We start from the raw sequence: 24,533 nt of genomic DNA on the forward strand, positions 1-24,533 counted from the left end.
CCCCCCCCCCGCCCCGCGGGGGCAGCAAGAGCTCGTGTTGGCCAGAGGGGAAACTCAAGTTCAGACTCTGTGTAGCTGCTGCGCTTTGGGTCGGGGACTTCACAGGGTTCCAGCTGACTCGGGGAAGAAAAGGCACAACGTTCTCACCTTCAGAATTAAGAAGCCAGCAGCAGGTGTTTTGCGTGCAGTCTAAGCCTAAGGACCACGTGTTTGTCCCCAATGCTGCAGACAGCGCCACCCGAGAGGTGCGGTGCGGGGCCCCGAGCAGCAGGCCATGGCCCCCCAAGTCCGCCTGCACGCTGGCCGCACCCGTCAGGCCCTGAGACAGAGTGACCCCCGCGAAAGTGCACGGCACCCTCCCCTGCTGGCCTTCCAGAGGGCCGCCTGTCCACACCTGAAGCAAGCCCGCCAAGGTGCCTATTCGCTGCTCAGAAGCCTACGAAGTGAAAGAGGCGCCAGTGAAGAGGTTGTAGAAACAAGATGTAGCTGTTCCGGAGATTCGTTTAATACGCGAGACCATCTTTAACATATATAAACCAAAACTATAAAAAAAGGAGAGGGAAAGGAAGCTAAAAATCCCATTTAAAAGTTCATAGTAAATATTTCCTTATTTTATTGAATAAACAATTAAGTTCTGAATTAGTACATATCTGTGAATTTATAAATGGCAATTTCAGTGGAAAACAAATTCTGTTAAGTACCACAAAGGAGGCAACATCCGTGTTTTCTTTAGAGAATGAATAAATTAAGTGCATCAGGAAGTACCGGTTCCTTTCCTCTGCATTTCCTAGAGGAAAGTAGATGTTTTTAGGCCAAAGATAGCACTTTGGGACCTCACAGCACAGCCACCAGACCTCACAGAGGGGCCAACCAGGCCACCTGCACTCCAGCCAGCTGTGACAAGCTCTGTAACTTCAGGACAAGGGCCAAAGAAAAACCCTGGCAGCGTGACTCCATGCCTTGAGAACACACACTGAAATTCTCAATTCTCAACTGTACGCGCCTGGAGAAGGTTAACATTTTTGTCTGTGAAGTAATTGTTCTAGAAATGGATTTCTTTTTTGATGTTCCGTGAACCAGGAGGGAATGGTACCTTGAAGACACAGGCACTGACATCAAATGTCACACAAACACATGGCTCATGGGGAGATGGCCCACGTGCCAGGTGGGTCCTACGTGATTGCAGCCACGACACGAGGGGCGCTCGTGGTGACTCATGTGGGGCGGCAGGTGGAGGAGATCGTCACTGAAAATCCATGTATGTCCACACAGGACCCAGTTAGAAAGGACTTTGCAAACGACTATGATGAACAGATGTACAGGTTTCCCTGTAAGCTTTTTGATGTCCTATTTTTATTGTCCATCCATCTACCATTACTGCTATTTCTAAAATGTGTGTTGTCACACACAAGGTACTGTGATGAGGTTGTGTGGTGACAGATGGCGGCCACCCTCACAGCAAGCACACCCGATGCCCAGACTTGTCCAATCACTGTTGTACAACTGACACTAACGTAACATCGTGTGTCATTGACACAACACACTTTGTTAACTGGAAAAGGGGATCCTGACCTAACTCCATACTCAGGGAATTCCCTTGGAACACAGAAAAGGCACACAACCAGACCTAGCGACTCATAAAGTTACACAGTACACACCATTGCCGATTTGAGTGCGGTCAATCTTGCTAACCTGAAACTTTACTATTAGACTTTAGATACTCATATATTGGTGTATGTAAAATACTGGACTTTGGAAACTTAAATACAAAAATAGACTTGATAACTAATATAAATAAATATTCTGCCTCAAGCAGGTGTACTCTCAGAGGTGGACTTCATGGAGGTAACAGGCACTGTCTATGGCCCCAACACTCCCGTCTGTGATGGGGCTGGTGGGTGCCCTCCTGTGGGAGGTCAGGCCTGCATCTGGCCAAGGCAGGCAGCACATAAAAGGAGAAAACCGTTTACACTGCAGGCACTTTTCAACTACACACTCTCAGCAAAGTGGCCACTGACATAAGAAGTGCTCGTTACAACTCTGCACAGCTCACTCAGGTACGAACATCCATCCTGTGATCCAGGAATAAGGGACCACCCTCCCAAGACGGCCTCGTGCACATGAGGGCTTCCGATCGTGATCAATGGTCATAAACAAACAAAAGAAAGACCCAACGATGCTTCAGGAAGTACTGACACTCAATCCGAACTGCTCCAGATATTTTGATATTTGTGGTAAAGCATCTCTTACTAAGATAAAACAGAACAAGGTCACTGCCTGAACTATCTGCTACAAGCAGAAAGCACATATGTAGCAGGAAGCGTCCTTCGGGCTCCCCTTCCCCGGGTTTCTAAAGAACTCCCTATGTGTGGGGGTTACGACCCACCCGGAAGCAAAGGGGGTTGGTGGAGACGTGAATGGCAGGCGCCTCCAAGGAGAGCCACGACTGGTTTCCAAGTCACTGACTTCACTAGAAAGGGAGACCTGCCAACCTAAACATAGTATGAACACTCTGGAAGAGAAAAGCTCTTCTACATTTCTCCAGATCTTGCCAAAAAGCTAAACCTGAATCTGAACGTAACAGCTGTCCCAGTGGTGTCCACAGAGCGTCTGGGACCGGGCTCGTTTCTCAGCCGTGCTGCCCCACGTGCTGATGGCACAGAGGTGCCAGCCTCGTGGGGCTGCGGGACGAGGGCTGGTGGGTGAGGGCACATGCTCAGCGGTCCGCACGTCTCGGGGCTCAGCCCCCAGAGAATCAGGGGAAGGGCAGACAGGTGACGGCATAGGCAGGGGCGCGAGCCAGGACCAGGGGCCTGGCTCCTTCTACAAGTCACTGGCACGAAGTGGGTCTTGTCAACGAGAGAAGGTGGAAGAGCGGTCACTGCCACATGTGTTGAGCAGAGTGTGTTTAGAGCCGGATCTGAACAAATCAGGTATTAACAGGCCCTTCAGGCACCAGGGCAAATTCAAGTACATCCCTGGTACTGGAGGATACCACAGGGTTATTGAGGATACCACGGGATTATTAAGTTTGCATGACTGTCTGTGGCCCCATGAGAGAAGGGGTCACGTTTCAGTTTCAGAGACGCACGTAGACATTCTGAGGAGAGGCATCGGCATGTCAGGGCCCACAAGAAAATATTAGAGCACCAAACGCGGAGAAGGAAAAGGGGCAGACGGCACAGGCACGGTCGGACTCTGGTAACGCTGAGTGGGGTGGCAACGGGGGTATGTCTACTCCCTTTTCTGCTTTTGTGTATTTTGAAAACATTCTAAATAAAAAGCTAAAAAATCAACTCTAGAAAATGAAGGCTCACTGGGGAAACAGAACTCCTTTACAGGAAGGCCTGGTAGAAGCTGTCGGAGAACAGCCTTTACTCGGAATCTGCAGGACAAGGGTGGTGTGCTGAGGTCCTCCCCCACCCGCCCTGGCTGGCTCCAACCCACCCACGTGAGGCCTGCTGCCTAGGCACCCGAAACAGGACAACTCAGGTTCGCTGAGCCCAATGCCAGGCACTTTCATTAGGAGAGAGGCAGCCCTCATGACGACTACAGTCCAGGAAAAGCATTTTCCATGGAATACAGATTTACTCCTCGCTGCACAGACACAGGCAGGGTTTGTTTCTGAGTGACCCCAAGGGAAAGACAAAGTGTCTGGAACATGCTATTCTAACTTGTGGTTCCTACCTGTGCAACCCTACCACCTTCTCCCTCGCTCACACCGTCTCTTCACAGGTACTGGTCAGCCAACACGAACGACACTGCACCAGACTGCCTCCACGCTGGACACAGGCCAGGTCTCAGGAACAAGGGATAGGATAAGCGAGAAGGACCTGCAGGCCACAGTGATGAGACGGTGCCGCAGGTTTAAGGCAGGTACAGAAATGGAAAATCAACACATTTGGCAAAAAGCCTCTGCTGGTAATCCGGTGAATGCGGATGACAAAGACGGCCCCTGGCGAGAGGCCGCTGGCTGCTGGGCGTGTGCACACGTACCCGCCAGGCGGAGGGTCCGCCATCCGCACACAGGGACAGACGGGAGGCCTGCAGTTACCAAGGGACGTTTAAGAAGCACAGCCTTTAACACGGCCTGTCTCTACTAGGTAAGACCAGAAAGGATAAGCTACGAAAGTCCGATCTGTGGAGTGGGCAGCGGCCCGGGCTTCACAGTGGCGCAGACCAAGGCACCTGCGAGTGTGCCCGTCCGGTGGGCACGGCCACCTCAGGCTGTCCATTCCCGTGGCCGTTCCGTCTGCCTCAGAAACAAACACTACTAGAAAGGGCTGGCGCCCACGTACCACACGCAACCCGACCTGAAGGAAATGACACTCCCGAACGAAGAGTGAACATCTCAGCCCTTGACGTGTGTGGAGCTCCTGGGTGCTGCTGCTTTTTAGTGAACAGCCCCCCCCATCGGTGTGAAGCAGAGAGCTCTGGTGAGAGCTTACGCACTTGAACTTTCAGGCGGATCGGTGTGTCCAGTTCTGCTTTTTCTGCAACCAAATATTTTATATCCCGATTAAGCCAGATGGGAGAAAGCAGTTCAAACTTACATTGCATTTTAAACCAAACTTCTCCAAGCCCACTATCTAAACACAGCACCATTTCTGGATCTAAAGTCAGTAGACAATGCCCTTGGCGCAGAGAGCACTGCCGCAGGGCCAGGGACCCCGCCACGTGCAGCTGCAGGGCTGGGCAGGCAGGGGGCCTCGGCCTCCAGGGCCTTTCCCAGGAGTTGGGTTCTGCGGGGCTTACTGGAAATTCTGTGCGGGACCTGGACAAATCTCACCAGACTGCCGTCCTGATGAAGCTCAGGCAGCAAGCTTCATCTTAAAAAAGAAGCACCAGGCACAATGCACACTGCAGGAGAGACCAACGTGGACCAGAACCGCGTACCGTTCCAAAAGTGGGGCGCCAGTTTCTCGCTGAGTCAACGCGTATGCCAGAGATAAAGCTGCGAAGACTGACTCATCAGCCTCTAGGTGGAAATACTCATCTACTTTACGCCTTTTAACACACCATTCTAAGCAAAAGTTTTAATCCTTTGATATTCAGAACAGACTAAGCAGAAAACTAGAAAAAGAAGAACATCTAGCCTCGAACACAGACTCGCTGCCTAGGTGTAAAGCCACCAGTCTGAGCTCTCACCACACTGAGCGGGTGGGGGGGGTGACCCTGCAAGGGGGCCCAGGGCTGCTCAGGAAGGGTGTTTATCTACCCGCTCTCCTGGAGTCAAATTCTTTATGGTCTGCAGATCAAAAAGGACTCTCTCTCCACCTGTCTGTGCAAAAGGGTTGCTGAAAAAAAGGCTCATGTCTAGTGGGGCCCCGGCCTCGGCGCCCCACGAATCCGTGTCTGTGCTGCTGGAGTCCTCAGCGGTGGTGGGCGGGTAGCTGAGCTGCTCTAACTGGTCGATAATGTCTGAGAGCTGGAAGGCTGAGCTGGCCTCGGAGCGGACCGAGCAGGCTGGGAAGTTGGCCATGGAGCTGGCCTCGGACTGATTGGCCGAGCTGGGAGTGCGCACAGACAGGCCGCTGTGAAGCGGCAGGTTGCTGAGGGAGCTGTTCTCAGACTGGTTGTTCCTCAGCGAGCTGGTCTCCGAGGCGCTCAGCAGGCTCTGCATCAGGCTGGCTTGTGCCTTCACCTCAAACAGCTCTGAGGTGTCTGAGGGGTGCACGTTGCCACCAAAGCCATCCTCTCCCTCAAATTCAAAACCGTGCTCTACGTGCATGTGTATGACCCCCGGGGGGTACCTGTCTGGGCTGGAGGGGGTGGAGCTGGGGTGACCACAGGGAGGGGCCTGCGGGGCTAATGCACAGTAGGGGAAGGAAAATGCCTCCGAGCCTCCAGCAAAGAAAGAGATGTCTGCCGGGTCATCGTCTATGAACTCCTCAGACACCTGCAGCCGGGCATTTGTCAATGTGAAAACAGGCCCCCCACCACCACCACTGCCCTGCCGGCCATGTGGGTGCTCCCCCTTGCTGGGGGACAAACCCCCGGTCAAGCCACCGCCAACCCCGTGGTCACTTTTCCCAGCAGCTCTACGCTCCCCGCCAGCACCCCCTGCATCTGGGTCTGTGGCAGTGTCGTGACTCTGCCCCACGGGGCGACTGGGGCTGCAACTCCTCACAACGTGACAAAACCCAACACCTTGACAAGGCTGCGGTGCAGGGGGCCCGGGAGACTGGGCCCGTCTGGTGTTGCCGTCGGCCGCTGCTGTGCTGCTCCTCTCTGCGGCTGGCCTCTTGGTGTCGGGAGCCTGGGGCTCGGTGAGGGAGCCACTGCTGTCTCTGAAATCAGGCAGGCCTCGCAGGGCCAGAGGGGAGGTAGGAACGGAATAGAAGGAGGCGTCTGCTGAAGACGGGGACGCAGAGGTCCTCAGGCCCTCGGTGAAGGAGACGCTCTGCGGGTCACAGATGAAGAGAAGAAAAGAGGCGCACATAAGATTACAAATCATTAGAAAGCTGCAAAGCTAACGGACCCAAGCTCGTACGTCTGCCTCTACTAAGAAGTGCGACCGACCAGACTTTCCCCATTAGAACTGAAGATTTGTAAACGTAGATAGGATTTCAGAAGGACCCAGGATCATCTGTTTAAAACCCCTTACAGTTTCATTTTTTCTCTTCTGCTGTAAGAGTGTCCCGTGCCACCCTGAGGTTGCAGGAGAGCGTGCTGGATACTCATCATTTCCGGGGCAGAGGACAGTGAGCCACTCCATTCAGCTAACGAGACTCCAAAGCAAAGCACCAATAAGGCGACACACACGGCTGCACATGACGCTCATTCCTCGGAGGTCATGGCCAGGCACTGATGAAGCGCGTCGGTAGTACGTTCACATGGGCACGCACGGCCGGGGACTCTGCCAGCGCCGGCAGCACAGGAGCCCGGGGCCTTCTGGAAGCACTGGCGTCGCCCCCAGCTCGCGTGAGCAGCTGCTCAGGGGCAGGAGGACCCTGTCCTCACTCACAGTCCCACACGCAAGGAGACGGGGTGAGCCCTCTCTTCTCCTTCTGTCACTGCTCACGTGCCACAAGACAGTCATGCCTCCAGGAAACTTCAGATGACGTATACACACACAACATCGTCAAGAGGGTGGTTAGACCAAGGTATCACCAGACAGTCCTGAATGATTTTCCGCGCAAGGAGCGGCATGCGATATGAGCGCAGCGGTAGAAGCCAAAGCAGTGACCGACCAGAAAGAAAATGGTAGCTTTCAGTCCACAGGTCAGTCTCTCACAGGTGTACATCCCATCGCCTTTTCAATCATCCAACTGTACTCAACATGCTCTTGTGGTTTTTAAAAGACAGTATCAGAACTGAAAGTTTAAATGTAATTTTTAGACTATTCATATTATCTTTTTAATGTTTATTTTGAGACAGGGAAAGAGAGCACGAGTGGGGGAGGGGCAGAGAGAGAGGGAGAGAGAGGATCTCAAGCAGCCTCTACACTGTCAGCATGGAGCCTGATTCTGGCCTCAAAACCCTCAAACCTGAGATCATGACCTGAGCTGAAATCAAGAGTTGTACTGGATGCTCAATCAACTGAGCCACCCAGGCACCCCTATTCATACGATTTTATTCATTCCTTTTTAATGTAGGCTGCAGCTCCAATGTGGGACTTGAATTCACAACCTTGAGATCAAGAGTCACACGCTCTTCTGACTGAGCCAGTCAGGTGCCCCCATTCATACTATTTCAAACTATTCGGGGGCACCTGAGTGGTTTAGTCAGTTAAGCTTCCGATTCTTTATTTCAGGTCTGATCGTGATCCCGCGGTTCATGGGATCGGCCCCTATATCGGGCTCCGTGCTGACAGCGCAAAGCCTGTCTGGGATTCTCTGCCTCCCTCTCTCTTTGCCCCTCCTGTGCTTGTGTGCTCTCTTTCTCTCAAAATAAATAAACTTTAAAAAAAAATTAAAAAAAAGAAACCATTCATAAATTTTAACTTTGTTTAAACAGAAGTCTTTTAATATCCACTGATTTAGCAAAAAATTCCTAAATGTGAAACGTACCTAGAAGAGTTAAGGAATGTTTTTATTTAAAAGATCCAATTAAACAAAGTTTGGGAAACACGAGCTTTGATACATGAGGTACAAGTGCAGCTTCTGGAAATACTATAACAATATAAATGACCAACTGTCAACAAAGACTAACATCGAACGGGAATAAAAACTTCTAAATGTGAAACTACAGAGCTGCACGAGGAGACAGTGACAGCATCACATGAAGAGAGCAAGAGTCTACATACAGTACGTATGTGGAAGCTGACCTGTGAGCCTGCAGACAGGAAGACTCTAGTCAAGCACACGGGAAGCACAGGACCAGCCACGTCCCCTCACGCCGGCTCTGCTATCACATTTTGGATTCTGTGGTCAAATGTCTTTCTGTGAAGCATTTGCACGTGCCTCTGGCTATGCCCATGCTTAGTATAGTAGTAATCACGCCAAACACGGATATACATTTGTTTCCTGCTTTTCACCCTTAACATATTAGCAAAAAAAATCTCACTCTGTGAATATAGTTTAAGTAAATTAGCGTCCTAAGCTGGCATTTTACAGTTTCACGCTTTTATAAAGGTAACATTCAGTGTCTGTTTTCCTGACAAGCAAGGCTGAGCTTCCTGATAGGCAAGTAGTAGAACTTGCCTGGAACCCTGCCACCCAGAGACGACACGGGACACTTAGGTTTGTGCCTCTAGCCTGTCCTCTCTGTGCATCTGTTACTTTAGATTCATCACACAGGCTGCTCCGCAACCTGCTAGCTCCCCTTGCCAACACATTGTGCGTGTGTCCCAGGCCGCACACCGCTCTCCTGCCCCGGGACTTGTGGCGGTTCCCGGGTACTCCCCATCGAATGGGCACACCTGAAACCAAAACCGTGCTAGTGAGTCACCTAGCACAGGCAGCGTTACAATGCCACCGTGGTGCGTCTCAGTGCACAAAGCTTTTTCCTTACTTAGGACTCCTTTTCTGCAAACAGCCCCCGGGCTGGGAGTGCCATGTAAACAACAGGACTGATTCTAACAGTCCTGTTACAACACTGCCAGGTGATTCTGCAAAAGAGTACGGGTGATAATATCACGGATGTTTCAACCGGAAGGACTAACCTGTCTTGGCAAGTCTGCAGTCAGAGCACGAATAGACATCCGAGTCTTGCTGTGTCTTCTGCAAACAGAGAACAATCTGTGAGCCACCGAGCCTGCCTCTCCCAGCACCTGTTCTGAGGGCAGCCGTGCCCCAAGGAAGAGTGCACATAAGAACGGGGCTAAGGTTCTGATAACATGCCACAGGCACCTGGCTAGAAACAGGCAGTGACAAAAAGCAGGAATTCAGATAAAACAGATGTCGCAGAAGAGGTAAAATTATCCCCTCACGCTGAAGAAAAATTCCACATGCAAAAAACCTATGCATTTTCAGATTCAAAGTTAAGCATACTATATAAAAACATTATATATAAGATAGGCTATACAGATTAGAGGCTAAAAAGTAATTATCCGTATCTGCGCAGAGTAACTATAGACAGATATTAATCCATTATTTAAAAAAAATAAGAGAAAGAGAACTCCAGTGTCAAAATACATGTTTACGTACTTGAGGTGACTACGTAAAGGTTAAAACTATGTAAAATATTAACTTTAAAAGCACATACTCTCCACCACAAAGACCATGGTGCTCACCTCTCATAGGGAACCCTCTTCACCCCACTGTCTCGGACATAATCCACCAGCTGCTTCTGAGTCCTTCCACTGTGAATAAAAGTTCAGATTTTAAAGGAAAGAATCGGCAGCAATTCACAGCATAAATTTTCCAGGAAGGCGAAATAGCACGTGCCAGCCCTCTAAGTTCCCAGAGACATTGTAAAGTTCTGTTTGTGATAAGCATAACCGATTTCGCAGTTTTTATCACAACTGTTTTTTCCACTATCTTACTGGATTTGCTCCCTCCAGTTTCACAGTAGCTGTGTTCTGCATGTAATTCTCTGAACCATTTCACAGTGCTTGCCTGCTGACCAGGGACATGCATACTCTCAGTCCTACAAAGCCGCCAGAGCCCCGTTGACACGTGGTGTGGCCCCACCTGTATCTGAAGGAGGAGCCCCTGCTGAAGAAGACAGCTTTAGCTCTGGGCTGAGGTTGATCAAAGAGTCTGAAGAAGGTGTGATACTCCACACAGATCTTCCAGAAGTTCTTACAGCCGTCTCTACTACCCAACAAGAACTCCAGTGTGTCCTGGTAAGGTCCCTAGAAACAAAACACAAAGGTTCAAGTAACTAATTCAAGAAGAAAATTTAGGCAGTACTCAGGCAACAGGCTTTTTATTCAAAGTTAAAAATTAGGAAGATATTTTTGGGAGACCTGGGTGACTCCATGGGTTGAGCGTCTGACCCTTGATTTTGGCTCAGGTCATGATGTCACGGTTCATGAAACAGAGTCCCGAGCTGGGCTCTGCGCTGACGGCACGGGACTCTCTCTCCCCCTCTGCCCCTCAAGTGCTCAAGTGCGAGTGCATGTGCACGCACTCCTGCTCAAAATAAACTTGGGGCGCCTGGGTGGCTCCGTTGGTTAAGTGTCCAACCTCAGCTCAGGTCATGATTTCATGGTTCGTGAGTTCAAGCCCCGCATCAGGCTCTGTGCTGACGGCTCGGAGCCTGGAGTCTGCTTCGGATTCTGTGTCTCCCTCTCTCTCTGCCCCTCCCCTGCTCACGGGCACATTCTCTCTCTCAAAAATAAAAACTTAAAATAAATAAATAAACTTGAAAAAACTCAGGAAGATTTTTATTCTGAATTATCTATAAAGACTTCTGGTGTCATTTATATTTAAGAGAAGAAATTTCACTGTAGAAATTACCAGAAAAATACAGTCACCCACGATCGCACAACTGCTAACATTTGTAAGTGTATCCTTGCGACACATCCCACCCAGCAAACCAGGGCATTTTGTCTGTGAGGCAATTATTTATATGCTGTTGCCTGCAGAGTTTTGGGATGTGCTGGATGTCCTCACACACATCGCCTTAAAGAAACTACTGCCTTCTCTCATAACTACTCCTCAGGATAAGTTCCTAGAATTGTTACACTGAGCTTAAAACAATGCATATTAAAAAAAATTATTTATTTACTTATGTAATCTCTACATCCAACACGGGGCTCAAAGTCATGACCTCGAGAACAAGAGTCACATGCTCTTCCGACTGAGCCAGCCAGGCGCCCCCACAATGCACATTTTTGAACCTCGTGACATATTACTAAATTATCTTCCAGAAAGACTATCCTACCCAGACTCCTGTATGCTGTCTTTAAAATCTAAGTGCTGACGGATACAAGCTGTAACTGCCATGGGCAGGTGCAGCCGCAGCCCTGAGCCTTGATGGAGTGTCACGCTGTGGCTCCAGCACACTGGGCAGGGACGCTCCTCTTTCCAACTTGTCCCAACAGCCCCAGAACCCTTTCTTTCACTCACGGAGAAAACGGCAGCCCTTTACCTGATTTTGTGTATGTTTTCAGCATCCCTTATCCTTCCCTCCCATCCCTACAGCAGATACTTGAGTAAGAAACAAGCCTTCCTTCCTGGCTTCTACAGAAAGGAAACGGCCAGGCAGCCCAGGAACCTGCTGTTGGACAAAAGCTCTTGCTAATCAAGTGCCTTTTAAAAGCTTAAGTAGAGCCTTCTTCTCAGCTGGTTCAGGGCCTAAATCTCCCACCACTGGAAGCCAGTCTTCGCTGACACAGCCTCTTAAGCCTCAACCGCAGCGTCGGCTAATCTTCTCTCATTTCCTAACCTCCTTTGTACACTGGGAACGTACCAATGTGGACATCTTCGAATCGTTTCAAGTACTGGATTTTTCCTAACTATCACACTTATAGAGACATTTACTTTTTTCCATCTTTACCCATTTCAGTAAATTCATATGTAATTATTACTTTATTGACAGACAATCTCAAATGAAAGGAGTACTTATTTTCTGAAAATCAAGACTTCTCCATTTAGAGCACGTAAAAGGTCAATTTCTGAATCAAAGAGACAGGAGAATACTGGGAACATCCCTCAGCTTACTCGTGACAGAAGCTCTAATGCTAATGTGCTGTAGGCCTTCAGACCACAGCCTCCTTACCTAGAGAACAAAGAGGCTCAATAAACAGACTGTTCTCAGCAGCCCCTGGGAGCTTCTCTCTCTCACCCCAGACCCAGCTAAACCCGAAAGCCAGCTGGGAAGAGCTGTGTAAGTGGTCCCTGCCCAGAACGCTGACCCATCCTCAGCGGCAGCCCTACAGGGCAGGTTACCTAGAAGCCCTTCCGCACAATTCCAGATCCCATCCTTAAACTCTTGTGTGCATGGCGCCAAAGTGCTTTATAATTTGAAAAGTCAATATTCTAGCAGAATAAATTTTCTTAAAATTTAGAAAGTGCTCAAAATCGTACTTACACGGACCTCTGGGTGCAGTTTGATGAGAAACCTTTTCCTCTTGAAGCTGAGTTTTCGGACTCTGGACCAGTTAAAAGTGTTAATTTTGGTGGTGCCCTGAAATCCATGAGATGCACACTCAGACACATTTATAATCCAGACAGACACACACATTTTTTCATGAAAAGAGAAGATTTTTTATTTTTTAATATAGATTTTTGAAAAAGAACACAACCGGGGAGGAGCGGAGAGGGAAGGTGGGGTGGGGAGGACCTCTGTCAGCACAGAGCCCAACGTGGGGCTTGAACTCACAAACTGTGAGATCATGACCTGAGCTGAAGTTGGATGCTCAACCGACCGTGCCACTCAAACGCCCGGAAACAGAGAAATGTTTAAATTACAAACTTACCAGATAGCACAACAACCCAACTTGACACTTTACAATTATATTTGGAATGACTCTGAATTAATATGTCAACACTAAACATACAAATCTGCCTGTTTTAGGAAAAGTTGATGTTTTTGATACGGCTCTCCTACAAATTACTATTATTATTTTTTAAAGTATATTTACACACAGAGAGTGTGCGTGCACGTGAGTAAGCAGGAGGGGGCAGCGAGGGAGGAGAGAATCCCAAGCAGGTTCTGCGCTGTCCGCGCACGCAGAGCCAGACTCGAGGCTCGATCCCACCAACTGTGAGATAATGACCTGAGCCGAAACCAAGAGTGGGACACTTAACTGACTGAGCCACCGAGAAGCCCTCCCTGCTTTTAAAGTTTATTTATTTAGAGAAAGAGTGAGAAAGAGAGCAGAGACTTTCTAACTTTTAAACCTGAGCAGCTGGCAGCACTGCGCTCACACAGATTTGTATGCAATGACCCACGGTGTAATTAGAAACGTCAGGCAGGGCCTGAGACAGAACCCGGGCATTGTGGGCCCCATGCTCAAGCACTCCTGCTGGGACAGAAACCCCCCCACCCTCCCCAGCAGCTCTGACGCCCGCCCGGGGTGCCTGTGGGAGACCTGGCCTCTGAGCCCTCCCGCACCCCTCGATGGCCGCTGAATTTTAAATTTGGTTTCCATACTATTGATCACGTGAATACAGCTCACAGGCTGAGCTATGGTGAATTCTAACTATATTTTGCTCCTTTCCTTTTTCTTGACTTACTGAGTGCCTCTTTTCATTTACTCAATTCTCAATGTTCCCATCACCAATTCAGCCTAAACCATCCATGCAGAATTTAAACTCTTCGACGGGTCTGATCCACGAGACAATTTTCTCCCCGCTGCCTGCGCGCTGGCAGGTGCTCTCCGGGCCCCAGCCCCCAGCGTGAGGCCACCCCCCCCCCCCCCACCGCCGCCATCCTGGTCTCTTTCGTCCTTTAAGGGGTGCTCAGCACTCACCCCTTTGCAAAACTGCGTGTCTGGAAAACTCTCTTATTTTCTCTGCACGGAAGTCCTGGGAAGTCCCGCTGGACGGGACACAGGCCCTTGGGTGGGAACTGACTTACTTTCGTGTTCTGCACGACCGCCTGCCCGGTCGTCTTGTGGCTTCCAGTGTTGCCCCTGACGAGTCTGACACGTTTCCTGGTCTCTCCTCCTGGAAGCTCTCTGGTCCCATCCCCTACTATGACATTTCACACCGGTGTGTTCTGTGGTGATCTTTCCTCGTGGGTTATACGAGGAACGTGTAGATGGTTCTAACATAGAAATTTGTGCATTCAGTTCTGGATATTTTCCCCAGGTAATTTCTTAAAGGCTCCCTCTGCTGCTTTGGGCTTCCTGGGAGCTGGGTGCTGGGCCTCCCGAGCTGTTCCCCGAATTTTCGCTCCCCTCCTCCACCTTCAGTCAAAGCCTCCTGGTGGAGATTCTGCCTCACTTTCATCTTCCAGTCCCATCCCGCCAACACCGCCCTCTCTGCAACTGCATCTCAGACCTGCAGGCGCTCCTGTTCTCCGTGTGTCCCTGTGACTGGACACTGCTCGTGTTTCAGAGATGAAGGTCCTCTCTGACTTCTGCAGGGCATTCCAGAAAACGTAAGACAGTAACACGTCAACAAGGTTCAAACTCGCAGTCACCAGAATGTGTCCACAGGGAAAAGCCCCCTCACTGGCTCCCGGAACCCACAGCTGCCTTCCCCGTGGCCATGAATACCACCTGGTTCTTCTATGGCATAAATGGGGTGTAATTCTCCTTTTTCCCCATGGGCAGCAGCAAACCCCACACACACCTGTTGAGTCTTTGCTCACACAACAGGGACAGGGCGTCCGACAGAACGTCCCACGTGCCACGACACAGGAAGCCTCTACGTTCCTGTGCAGTTGCCTGATGCTCCACAGTATGGATGCCCCAGCCTCCTGATGAATTACCAGTGTTTTACTGTTATAAATGACTAGACTAGAATTTCACATAACAAGATGAAAACTGTACATTCGGATTCCTATTCCTCATAAGCATCACCCAGCATGAAGCAATTTTCTATGTCTTGCCCATGGGACAGACAAAAGGTGGGGTCCTCTCTGAGGATTCTATGGCCTTTGTTTCTCCTCTTCCGTCCCTGGCATAGGTTCTGTTTCTTCTGAACGGAGAGGATTTCGATCCCTGGTTAACTGAGTTTGAAAGAGAGGCCCAGGACTGCGGGAGCCTGTGACCATCTGGTTCAGTGGGTGTGAGATCTGGAGGGAAACAGGATAACTGAATGGTCTTAACATGCCTCTCCACAGATTGCTTATTAGTTGAAAGAGAAAAACCAGTAAGTATAGTAACTGATAGCTAATAACCGGAAAGCAGCGATGAAGATTCACACCACCAGTGAGGCCAGGTGGTGTCTCTGTCGTGACCCCCTGAGAAGGACGTGACAATACCCGGGTAGGGAATGTGTCCAGCTGGGACTGTGTCCCCTGAACCTAATCCCAGGAAAACAGATGACAAACCACAAGTCAAGAACATCCTATTAAAGAGAAAAAGGACTGTGCTCTTCAATACTGTCAAGGCGGTAAAAGATAAAGAAAAAAAAAAATGTTCCAGCTTAAAGGACACTGCAGGCATGATTGCCAAGTGCTGCATCTGGTCCTCGACTGGGTCCCATCCTGGGGAGAACAGCAGCTGTGAGGACGCTGCCGGCTGACAAGACCAGAAAATGAACCATGGATCAGCTGCGTCAGTGAGGAGGGTAAGGGAGCCCTTTCTTGTTAGAAATATGTGCCTTCAGTGGTCAAAGGCCCTCAAGTCTACAACTCACTCTCCAATGCTTCAGAGAAACCATCTGCAGGTGCACATGTGCGCGTGCATGTAGAGAGCTGGGGGAGGAGAATGTGTGCTGGGGGAAGCACACGTGAGAAATGCTGGGAGCGCGCCAATCTGGGCAAAGGGCAAGTGGGGGCTCAATGTGCTGTTCTAATTCTTTACAGTTTTTCTCTAAGTTTGAAAGTATTTCCAAACGAAAGTCTTTACAAGAGGAGGCTCTCTGTGGGCTGGAGTAGGGACGCAGGCCTGTCACCACGGGGTGCCCCCGCATCAACAATTGAGAGAGTAATAGTGAATTCCATCTAACGTGGTTAATTTGAAGACTCTAATTTCTGGTTTTAACTTCTTCCAGTTACAAACTAGTTATCCTTTTCTGGAAAACGACACTGGCTGGATTCGGATGGATGTGATTTTCATCATGCACGATGGTAGAACTGTCATCTGAGTGAGCAGGTGTGGGAGGTCATGGGTCCACCAACTCACCGGGTGTGCCTGACACGATCATTGCCTGTCAGTCAGTGTACGATATAACACAATTAGCGTCTGTTTACAAATTAATTTTTTTCCCAGTAGGCAATTGAAATTTGATGGCTAGGTTAAAAAAGGAAAGGGAAAGAAAGCAAGCGTAGCTTGACTACAGAGGCCTGGACTAGACAAGCCATTTTAGGCAAACACAGGTTAAAAAGAGCCCACAGATGGGGCGCCTGGGTGGCTCAGTTGGTTAAGTGTCTGACTCTTGATTTCGGCTCAGATCATGATCTCACGGTTCATGAGATCAAGCCCCTCGTCGGGCAGGCTCTGTGCTGGCAGTGCAGAGCCTGCTTGGGATTCTCTCTCTCTCTGTCTCTTCACCCACCCCCTCAAAATAAATAAATAAACTTAAAAAAAAAAAAAAAAAAAGAGCCCACAGAGTGGACTCCCTGGAGTCCCAGGATGCAGCCCTGGACTCCCAGGATGCAACCTTCCATGGCGGTCAGCAATGAGCAGGTCTCTGCAGGTCGGCTGCATGCACCTGGGCCACAGAGCCCGAGTGAGAGGATGCAGGGAGCCCTCCACCATGTCCAGGCACAAAGGGTCTGCGTTCCTCTGCTTCGGATGCTTCCACAGCAAAAACCCAAGCACACACATGTGTGACTGCAGGCAGAACTTAGTGGCCATTTTATGTCACTAATTACATATCCATACATAACTAATACACGAGTTCCTGAAGGCTGTACTGACGCTTATCACGTGCAACAGACTCTGATACTTTCCAGTCTATTTCATGTACTGAAATGACACCTCACAGAGCGTCACACCCAGACCTGCAGCAGGTCCATGCCTGAAGTGTGGAAGAGCCAGTGTTTCTGCTGAAGGTTCTATGGACATGAACTGTGGCTCAGCATTAGAATGGTGGCATTTGACCGCGTGCCCTGGGGGGCAGAGGGCTCTGTGACAGCAAGGACAGGGAAAGAAGTGCTCCGCAGGATGAGACCAGCACGCTAGGTTCCTCCGACCAGTCCAAGACCTTCAGCATCAGAACGAAAATTTACCAATACGTGTCAAATCAGCCCCCACCCAGTCCTCGCACACCCCTGCCCTCTCCCTACCTGGAACACGAGGACACCCATGTGGGAAACGGCCAGGTTAATTTTGGCCCCCTCCCTGTCAGAAGCGGCGTGAAAACGGATGCCATACATTTCCAACTTTCGGGCAATTTCGAGCACCTGGAAATCCGACTCAGCAGGCGTCTGGCCCCTATGACAAAGGACGGCATGATCACAGCACTGAAAACAACTTGATTTCTAAAAGAGCCAAGGTGTGTAACAAAACTGATCAGGAAAACAAAGCAGAATGAAACAAACCTACACAGGAGGCTTTTTTAGAGAATGGATTGCTTTTGTGAGTGTATTTACCCACTAGAAGTGCAGCAGAGCACACACAGGCCAAAGAAACTGTCCATTTCCTTTTATCCTGTGATCCACTTCCTGATGGGTAGAATGTTTTCTTTGTATGCACAAAATGAGCTGAGGTGCTCAGCCTTGTAATTTGTTCTTAATACTGAGGAGGTGACATGCAAACACTCTACGCAGAGACAGGTACGAAACGCAGGGAAACCACAGATAACACCGGTATCTCATGAAACCCATTTCATACTTAAAAAAACCGTTTTCGTAATGTACAATTCTAACCGAGAGAGTATACTTTTATAAGGATAAAATTATGAAACGGAATAAAACCATGTTTCCCAAGTGCACAGTCCACAGTCCTGCTCCCAGGGCAGTGACCTGGGCAGGGACCATGGCCCATGTCACACTGACCAGCCTCCAGGAGGCTGCCGCTCAGGGAGGGCACAGCTGGGCGAAGGGGACAGACAGGGTCCTGGTTAGGAGAACCCCTACACAAGGCCTGAGCCCTGCATGTGGGGTTCTCCATCAACAACCCTTCCTCTCACTCCCACATGTCTGAGCTTCTGGATCTTTAAGGAACAACCCTTCCCACAGTTTCTGTTCTTAGACTAAAGCTTCTATTCTCTGAGTCTGATATGGACACCCGACTATCAGCTTATATTTGATAAATCATCATCAAGCAGGAACACCCAGGGTGTGACAACCGTTTTCCATGGTGTCCCAATGCTTCTGTTTTGGAACGGGGCACTGGGCGGAAGCTGGAGGAGTTCTGAGGGGAGGCTAGGGTTAGGGATGCTGAGGGAGATTCTGGTAAGGGCTAAGAAGGAAAAGAGAGCAGAGAAAAAGCCTTTCTTCTCAGAGAAGCCCTAAGCCTTTGTGAACAAAACTTGGTAGACACGAGGGTGGTAAAGATCATTCTGGCGAGGTCTCAGAAGTGAGGAATATGTCACTGGAAGTAGGAGAAAAGGAGATCCTTTTTATAAAGTGGCCCAACACCTGGCTGAGTTACATTCGTGTCCTAGTGTTTTGTGGAGAGCCTGATGCAGGCGCGATCTCAAGAACAATGAGATCATGACCTGAGCCGAAATCGAGTGGGAGGCTTAACTGAGCAAGCCCTCCTGGCACCCGTGGCCGAAGAGATTTCTAAGCAAAGCGATGAAGGTATGGCTGGGCTCCTCTGACTGCTGATAGCAATGCAGGAGGAGAGAGCTGCCCGAGACATGGAAGTTTAAGCAAAAAGGAAGCAGAATTTTAAGACGTGGAAAGTGCTCAGGCTGCCCATATTGCAGAAAACAAGAACACCGAGGTGTGGCTAAGAGGCTGAGCAGGAGGTCAGTATGGACCGGCCACCGCAATGGAAATCAGGATGGGGGAAGGAGGATCCCAAAGGCAGTCTGGATCAGGGCTGCCTCTCCCATCACAGGCCACGGTGGAAGAGTGTGGGGGTCGGGAACACAACTGGCCCTTGCTCAGGTTTCTAAGGCCAGGGCTGCCTGGAGCCGCAGGAGGGTATACTTGAGGAGTATGGTAGGCCTGGAGGGCAGGGCACAGAGCCAAAGAGGATTATTCCTGAGCCTTAAGGTTTATGTCATTTGCTCCACTAGGTTCTGGACTTGCCTGAGACCCGTCACCCTTTTCTTCCTTCTAGTCCCTCCCTTTGGAAGGGAAATGTGTACCCTGCGCCTATCCCCTACCACAGTACTTTGGTTTTACAGCTAGAGGAGACTGTGCCTCAGGCAAACCATACCTGGAGTCTCAGCCAGATCTCATCAAGATGAGATTCAGGTAAGGCCATGGAATCAGAGGATTTAGTGTTGGTGTTAGAGCAGTGAAGGCTTTTGGGCTGTTGGGGTGGAATGAATGTACTTTGCATGTGAGAAGGACATGAACTGTGGAGGGTGGAACGTTCCAGAGTGAATGTCTGTTGTCCTCCAAAATTCAGATGCTTCAGCCTAACCTCTGGGGTGATGGTATTTGGAGGGGGGTCTTTGGGAGGGCCTGGGTGGGGGATTCACGAGTAAGAATGCCCTAACAGAAGCTCCGGGGAGCTCTTGGCCCCTCCCGCCCCATGAGGATGTGCGAGAAGATGCCATCCGTGCCGCAGGAAGCAGGCCCTCACCACACCCGAATCTACCAGTGCCTCCATGTCTGACCCCCAACTCCAGAAGTGTGGGAAATCACAGTCTGTGGTCCCCAAGCTGCCTGGCTCGGGGTGTTCTGTTATAGCAGCCGCGAAGGACTAAGACACCAGTTTTCAAATGTTTTTCCTTCAATGTCAAAGATCCAAAAGAACTGTGATAAAAGTAAAAAAACCACTCCTTCAATATCCTCTTGAAGGGTGATTACAAGGGTGTTTCCAGTGGGTCGAGGAAGATAATTATAAATAACTGTGTAAGAACTAGATCTTGATTAAAATGAAAGTACTACATCGTCTCTAAAAATCCTACATAAAAAATGATTAAAAGAAATAAAAGTGCAGTAAATATCTGATGACCGTGGAGGACAAAGTTAGCACATCAGAACCACGAGAGGGGCACCTGGCTGGCTCAGAGGAGTGTGCAACTCTTGACCTTAGGGTTATGAGTTCGAATCCCACCTTGCGTGTAGAGATCACTGAACAATAGATATCTTAATGTTTATTTTTGAGAGAGAGAGAGAGAGAGAGAGAGAGAGCAAGCATGTGCGCAAGAGAGTGGGGGAGGGGCAGAGAGAGAGGGAGATACAGAATCTGAAGCAGGATCCAGGCTCCAAGCTGTCAGCACAGAGCCCGATGCAGGGCTCCAACCCAGGACCCGAACCATGAGATTATGAATTGAGCCAAAGTTGGATGCTTAACCAGCTGAGCCACCCAGGCGCCCCCTAAATATCTGACAGAAAGAAAAGAAAAAGATCATGAGAGCCAAGAGACAGCTGAGCTCAGGGATGGTGGCACTCTGTTGGAAAGAACCCAGGTTTAGTCCTGTCTCAAGCACATCACCTGATTTCTCTTTAACTGGCTTTCACGAATTTTTAAAGCAGCCACCTTGAGACACACCCCTAAGACGCACAAACACGCACACACGTGCAAGCTCATGAACATGTGAGCACAGGCGCCCTCCCACGCGGCTCTCAAAGTGACTGCTCATAGACCTGCACCATTCCATCACCTGACACACATGCCTGTGTCCACACTCGCCGGGCCCGGTGGGGAGCCTCAACCCTTTCCTGATGTACCCGTCCCTCAGAGCCTGAGACCCCCACACACCCTGCCTTGTTCTCATGGCCTCTGGCGGAGCCCCCTTCTCACTCCTCCCTTCAAGGCCAGTCTTCAGGAGGCTGTCCTGGGCCCTGCTCTCCCATCTGTGTCTACCCTCTCTTCCCTGGATGACCTGCACAGCTTGATGTGCCCTACGTGTTGACAACACTCTGCCCGCATCCCAGACCCATCTACCTGCTGGCACCGATGCCTTGGTGGGACCCTTGACCCTGTAGTGCCCCACGCCAACTCCAGGAACAAATCCCAAACAGGCGATCGATCATCTCCCTGGGGACTGGCGCTGGGAGATGACCCTTTGTTCCTCTGCCCCAGTGTGCTGAACCCTGACACTGAGTGGTGCCCCCAACCGTGCACCAAGAGGGGGCTGGGGCCTTTGCTTGGTCTTACCATGACAGTGGAGTCACACAGCCTCCTGTGAGCAGCGGGCACTATTACTCGCCCCACCAGCCAAGCCAGAAATTCAGGTGCAACTGCGGGCACCATGCTGGGTCTCCTGGACCCTCCCAGGCTGCTGCCTTCGCCTGGCACTCCCCCTTCACCAACCCTACGTGGCCAATTCCTTAGAGATGCCTGCTGGCCCAAGCAGCCCGGCCACTCACCCTTCTCACCCTGGCCGCTCTGTCTGCCCTCAGCTTGCACACCATAGTGCACAACAATATACTCGTGTATCCAGTGCCCGTCCCGATGCCAGGCACACAAGAGGAGCTCCCCAAGTGCCGTGAGTGGCCAAATGCATGAGAAGCACACAGTCTTGCCGGGGTAAGGTCCTCCAGGTGAGCATCTTGGTCCACCTTCTCAAGGGCAAGGCTTCTCTCCTGTCCACTCTCCTTTTGGAGAGTTCAATATCACAGCTAACTCCCCCCAGGCCCTCGGCCCTGGCCCTCCCTCCTGCACCTCTCTTCAACCTGAAAGGACGTACCAGCGTCAAGTCAGTCAAAGAGCAGGCCCGCCAGCCCTACCCCACCTCACAGGAGGGCCGCCTGCTGCTCGGCAGGCTACCACACGCTTCTCACCATTAAGAGTGTCATGCATGTGGTGGGACCCCATGGCTGCCCCTGACGCTCTGCCCTCTGGTCACTCTTACCAGGGCCCTGACGTCCCTTCCGGCCTTTCTAAAGCAGTGAGACTGTGCCCTCCCAGGGAGTGGACGGCAGTCACTTTAGTCAGCCTTGCAGAAGCCTTAGTGGTGGCTCCCGTTACTTAAATACACTATTTCATCATTATAGTGTAGGGACAGGGTGCCAACGGCTGACTCTGACAGACTCACGTGTGCTTCCGGTGGAATTCTAGAATCTTCTCAAGAGAACGCTCCTGACTGGGTAGGTACTCATTCACTTTAAGGTGCTCTCGATCCAGGGTTTCATCATAATCTCCTATTTCAGCTGAAGTGAGAGAACAACAGTCAGTAATTCTAATTCTCAAATAAAGAAAAATACAAGCATTTGTACATGCAAATGCATGAATTAAAAGAAAAAAATTATCCTAAATCTGTAATAAAAGAATATATAAATATTTTTATTTTATGAACAAGATTTTGTATTTTACTTTCCCACACATCTTAAGCTACTAAAGGCAAATATAAAGGCAGGTAAAGAAGTTTTTTCCTGAGTTTTGAAGAACAAAGATGCTGGTGAGTGACCCCAGGGAGGATGACACTCAGTCGCCAGTTTATCCTGAGTTTTCTGTGTTTTTTTTTTTTGTTTTTTTTTTTAATTTTTTTTTTCAATGTGTATTTATTTTTGGGACAGAGAGAGACAGAGCATGAACGGGCGAGGGGCAGAGAGAGAGGGAGACACAGAATCAGAAACAGGCTCCAGGCTCCGAGCCATCAGCCCAGAGCCCGACGCGGGGCTCGAACCCACGGACCGCGAGATCGTGACCTGGCTGAAGTCGGACGCCCAACCGACTGCGCCACCCAGGCGCCCCGAGTTTTCTGTGTTTTAAACCTTGCTTTATTTGTCTGTAGTCTCAAGACTGTTGTGACCAGGAATATGTATCTTGTTTGTTTCAGGACAATTTTTAAATCATTTTATTTTTTATTTTATTTATTTTATTATTATTAATTTATTTATTTATTTTATTTGTTTTAAATCATTTTTTCCTTCAGGGCCTCTCAAATTCTTGAGGAACAATGTCTCTTTCTAATTTCATGAAGCTTGAGAGGCCACTAATGTTTCAAGAATTGTAGTTAAAGCCCAATAATCTTAAACAATATACATCTTTTTGTTTTGAGACCATCTCAAGTTCACAGAAACGTCGCTTGCACTGTGCCACACTTGAGGGTGTGCTGTGTCCACATAAGACACAGCCGCCCATGAGCAGGGCACAGCCCCCAAGCAGGCGGGCCCCAGGTCTGCTGCGGTATCCGAGCCTCAGACCCCACCATGCTGTCAGCAGCTGCTCTGTCACGTCTCCTACAGCCAGACGTCCTGGCTCAGAGTCACGCTGCAGCGGGTGGCCCTGTCTCTGCAGGTTCCCGCAGTGGACGCAGCGCATGTCCAAGGGCAGGGCGACGGCTCGACAGGTTATCACACCACATTGGCACCGGAAAGCCAGCTGTCTCTCTGAGAAGACCTCAAACCCAATAAAAAACAACGAAGTCACTTTGAAAACTTATATCAACAAGTGACAGCAAGGCCCCTAGTGATGAAATTTGCTATTTGTACAAGGTGTGTGTGGGGGAGGGGAGAGGACCTGGCAAACCACAAATTAACCCCTGTACTTAGCCGTTCCTATGATCCCCCACACTTTCTACATTCTACTTTCTGTGCTCAAATTTCAGAAACATCACTTCTGTGTCAGGGACTCTAGTCCAGAAGCAGCATTTCCTTCGTCCTACCCCGTCGGGGGCGGGGGCTTTGTAAAGCCCCAGCAAGACACACACCCGTTTTTCGGAACCTCTTCCTACAATATAAATTTTCCCGCTCTTCTGAGCTACCTCTTGCCGTGTGACATACTGAGAAATGTGTTCTTTTCCCTCAGGGTTTGATGACTGACTTATCACCAGAGGGGCTGTGACGGTCAGCCCAGGGAGGTCTCTCTTTCCAGGGGTGCTGAGGGTCAGGGCTGCCACTTGGCTCCCAGACGCAAGACATTTACGGGGAAAATGCGGGAAGACACAAAGGAGAGACGTTCGGAAAGGATTCGTGTGGCTGCAGCTCCTGGCCTGGAGCCTTCCTTTCTTGGTGGAGACTGTCTGCCTCAAGGACTTCCACTCTGTAGATGTGAATCTTCAGCTTATTGGAGAAAATACTCAAACCGAAGGCCTGTTCTTTCATCACATTCATTAACTGCGCGGGTACATCAGGTGCTGGCGGTCCTGAGGGCCGTGCACCTAGGACACCGTATGCGCCTCCGCCCGCGGCTGGGGACACTAACACTGCAGAAGGTGGGATGCCAGAAGGGCCGCCGTGGTGTCCGCACAGGGCAGACGCTCCTCCAGGAGGTCTCTCTTAAGTTGCAAGGCAAACAAGTACCTAGAAGGGAGTTCAAACAGCACAAACGTCAGCTCCGAAGGCTCTAGAGTGGACCCCCCGCATCTCCGTCGCAGGACAGCACCCGTAAACAGCGGTGACCAGGGACACCAGAGCAGACGGTGACAAAGAGGCGAAGTCGCAGGCGGCAGCTCCGTGGGCAGAGTCACCGCACACGCGAGGGCACTCAGATGCTCGCCTCCCGGACCCTGCCGCACCTTTAAGGGCAAGCTCACAAGTTCAGGTCACTTCTGTCACACACACAA

General features: G+C 50.2%; 1 protein-coding gene across 5 annotated transcripts in view; it reads right to left on the reverse strand.

Annotated features, from left to right (window-relative positions):
- FARP2 (FERM, ARH/RhoGEF and pleckstrin domain protein 2) overlaps positions 1 to 24,533 on the reverse strand; it is a 105,443-nt gene that overhangs the window by 30,476 nt on the left and 50,434 nt on the right. For 4 of the 5 annotated variants that reach the window (XR_005783156.1, XM_040450387.1, XM_040450386.1 and 1 more), the window contains exons 6-13: positions 24,173 to 24,270; positions 22,062 to 22,176; positions 17,239 to 17,386; positions 12,424 to 12,519; positions 10,077 to 10,240; positions 9,677 to 9,745; positions 9,107 to 9,164; positions 6,151 to 6,403 (exon numbers count right to left, since the gene is read on the reverse strand). Coding sequence is in view for 4 of the 5 variants with exons in the window: in XM_040450387.1 (XP_040306321.1) it covers positions 6,151 to 6,403; positions 9,107 to 9,164; positions 9,677 to 9,745; positions 10,077 to 10,240; positions 12,424 to 12,519; positions 17,239 to 17,386; positions 22,062 to 22,176; positions 24,173 to 24,270 (1,001 nt within the window). In the remaining variant the exon portion in view is untranslated. The remainder of the gene's footprint in view (positions 1 to 6,150; positions 6,404 to 9,106; positions 9,165 to 9,676; positions 9,746 to 10,076; positions 10,241 to 12,423; positions 12,520 to 17,238; positions 17,387 to 22,061; positions 22,177 to 24,172; positions 24,271 to 24,533) is intronic. The other variant, XM_040450385.1, reaches the window with a different exon arrangement.

This window comes from Herpailurus yagouaroundi, unplaced genomic scaffold (assembly GCF_014898765.1).
Source record: "Herpailurus yagouaroundi ecotype Mexico unplaced genomic scaffold, PumYag 202, whole genome shotgun sequence".
Classification (NCBI taxonomy): Eukaryota; Metazoa; Chordata; class Mammalia; order Carnivora; family Felidae; genus Herpailurus; species Herpailurus yagouaroundi.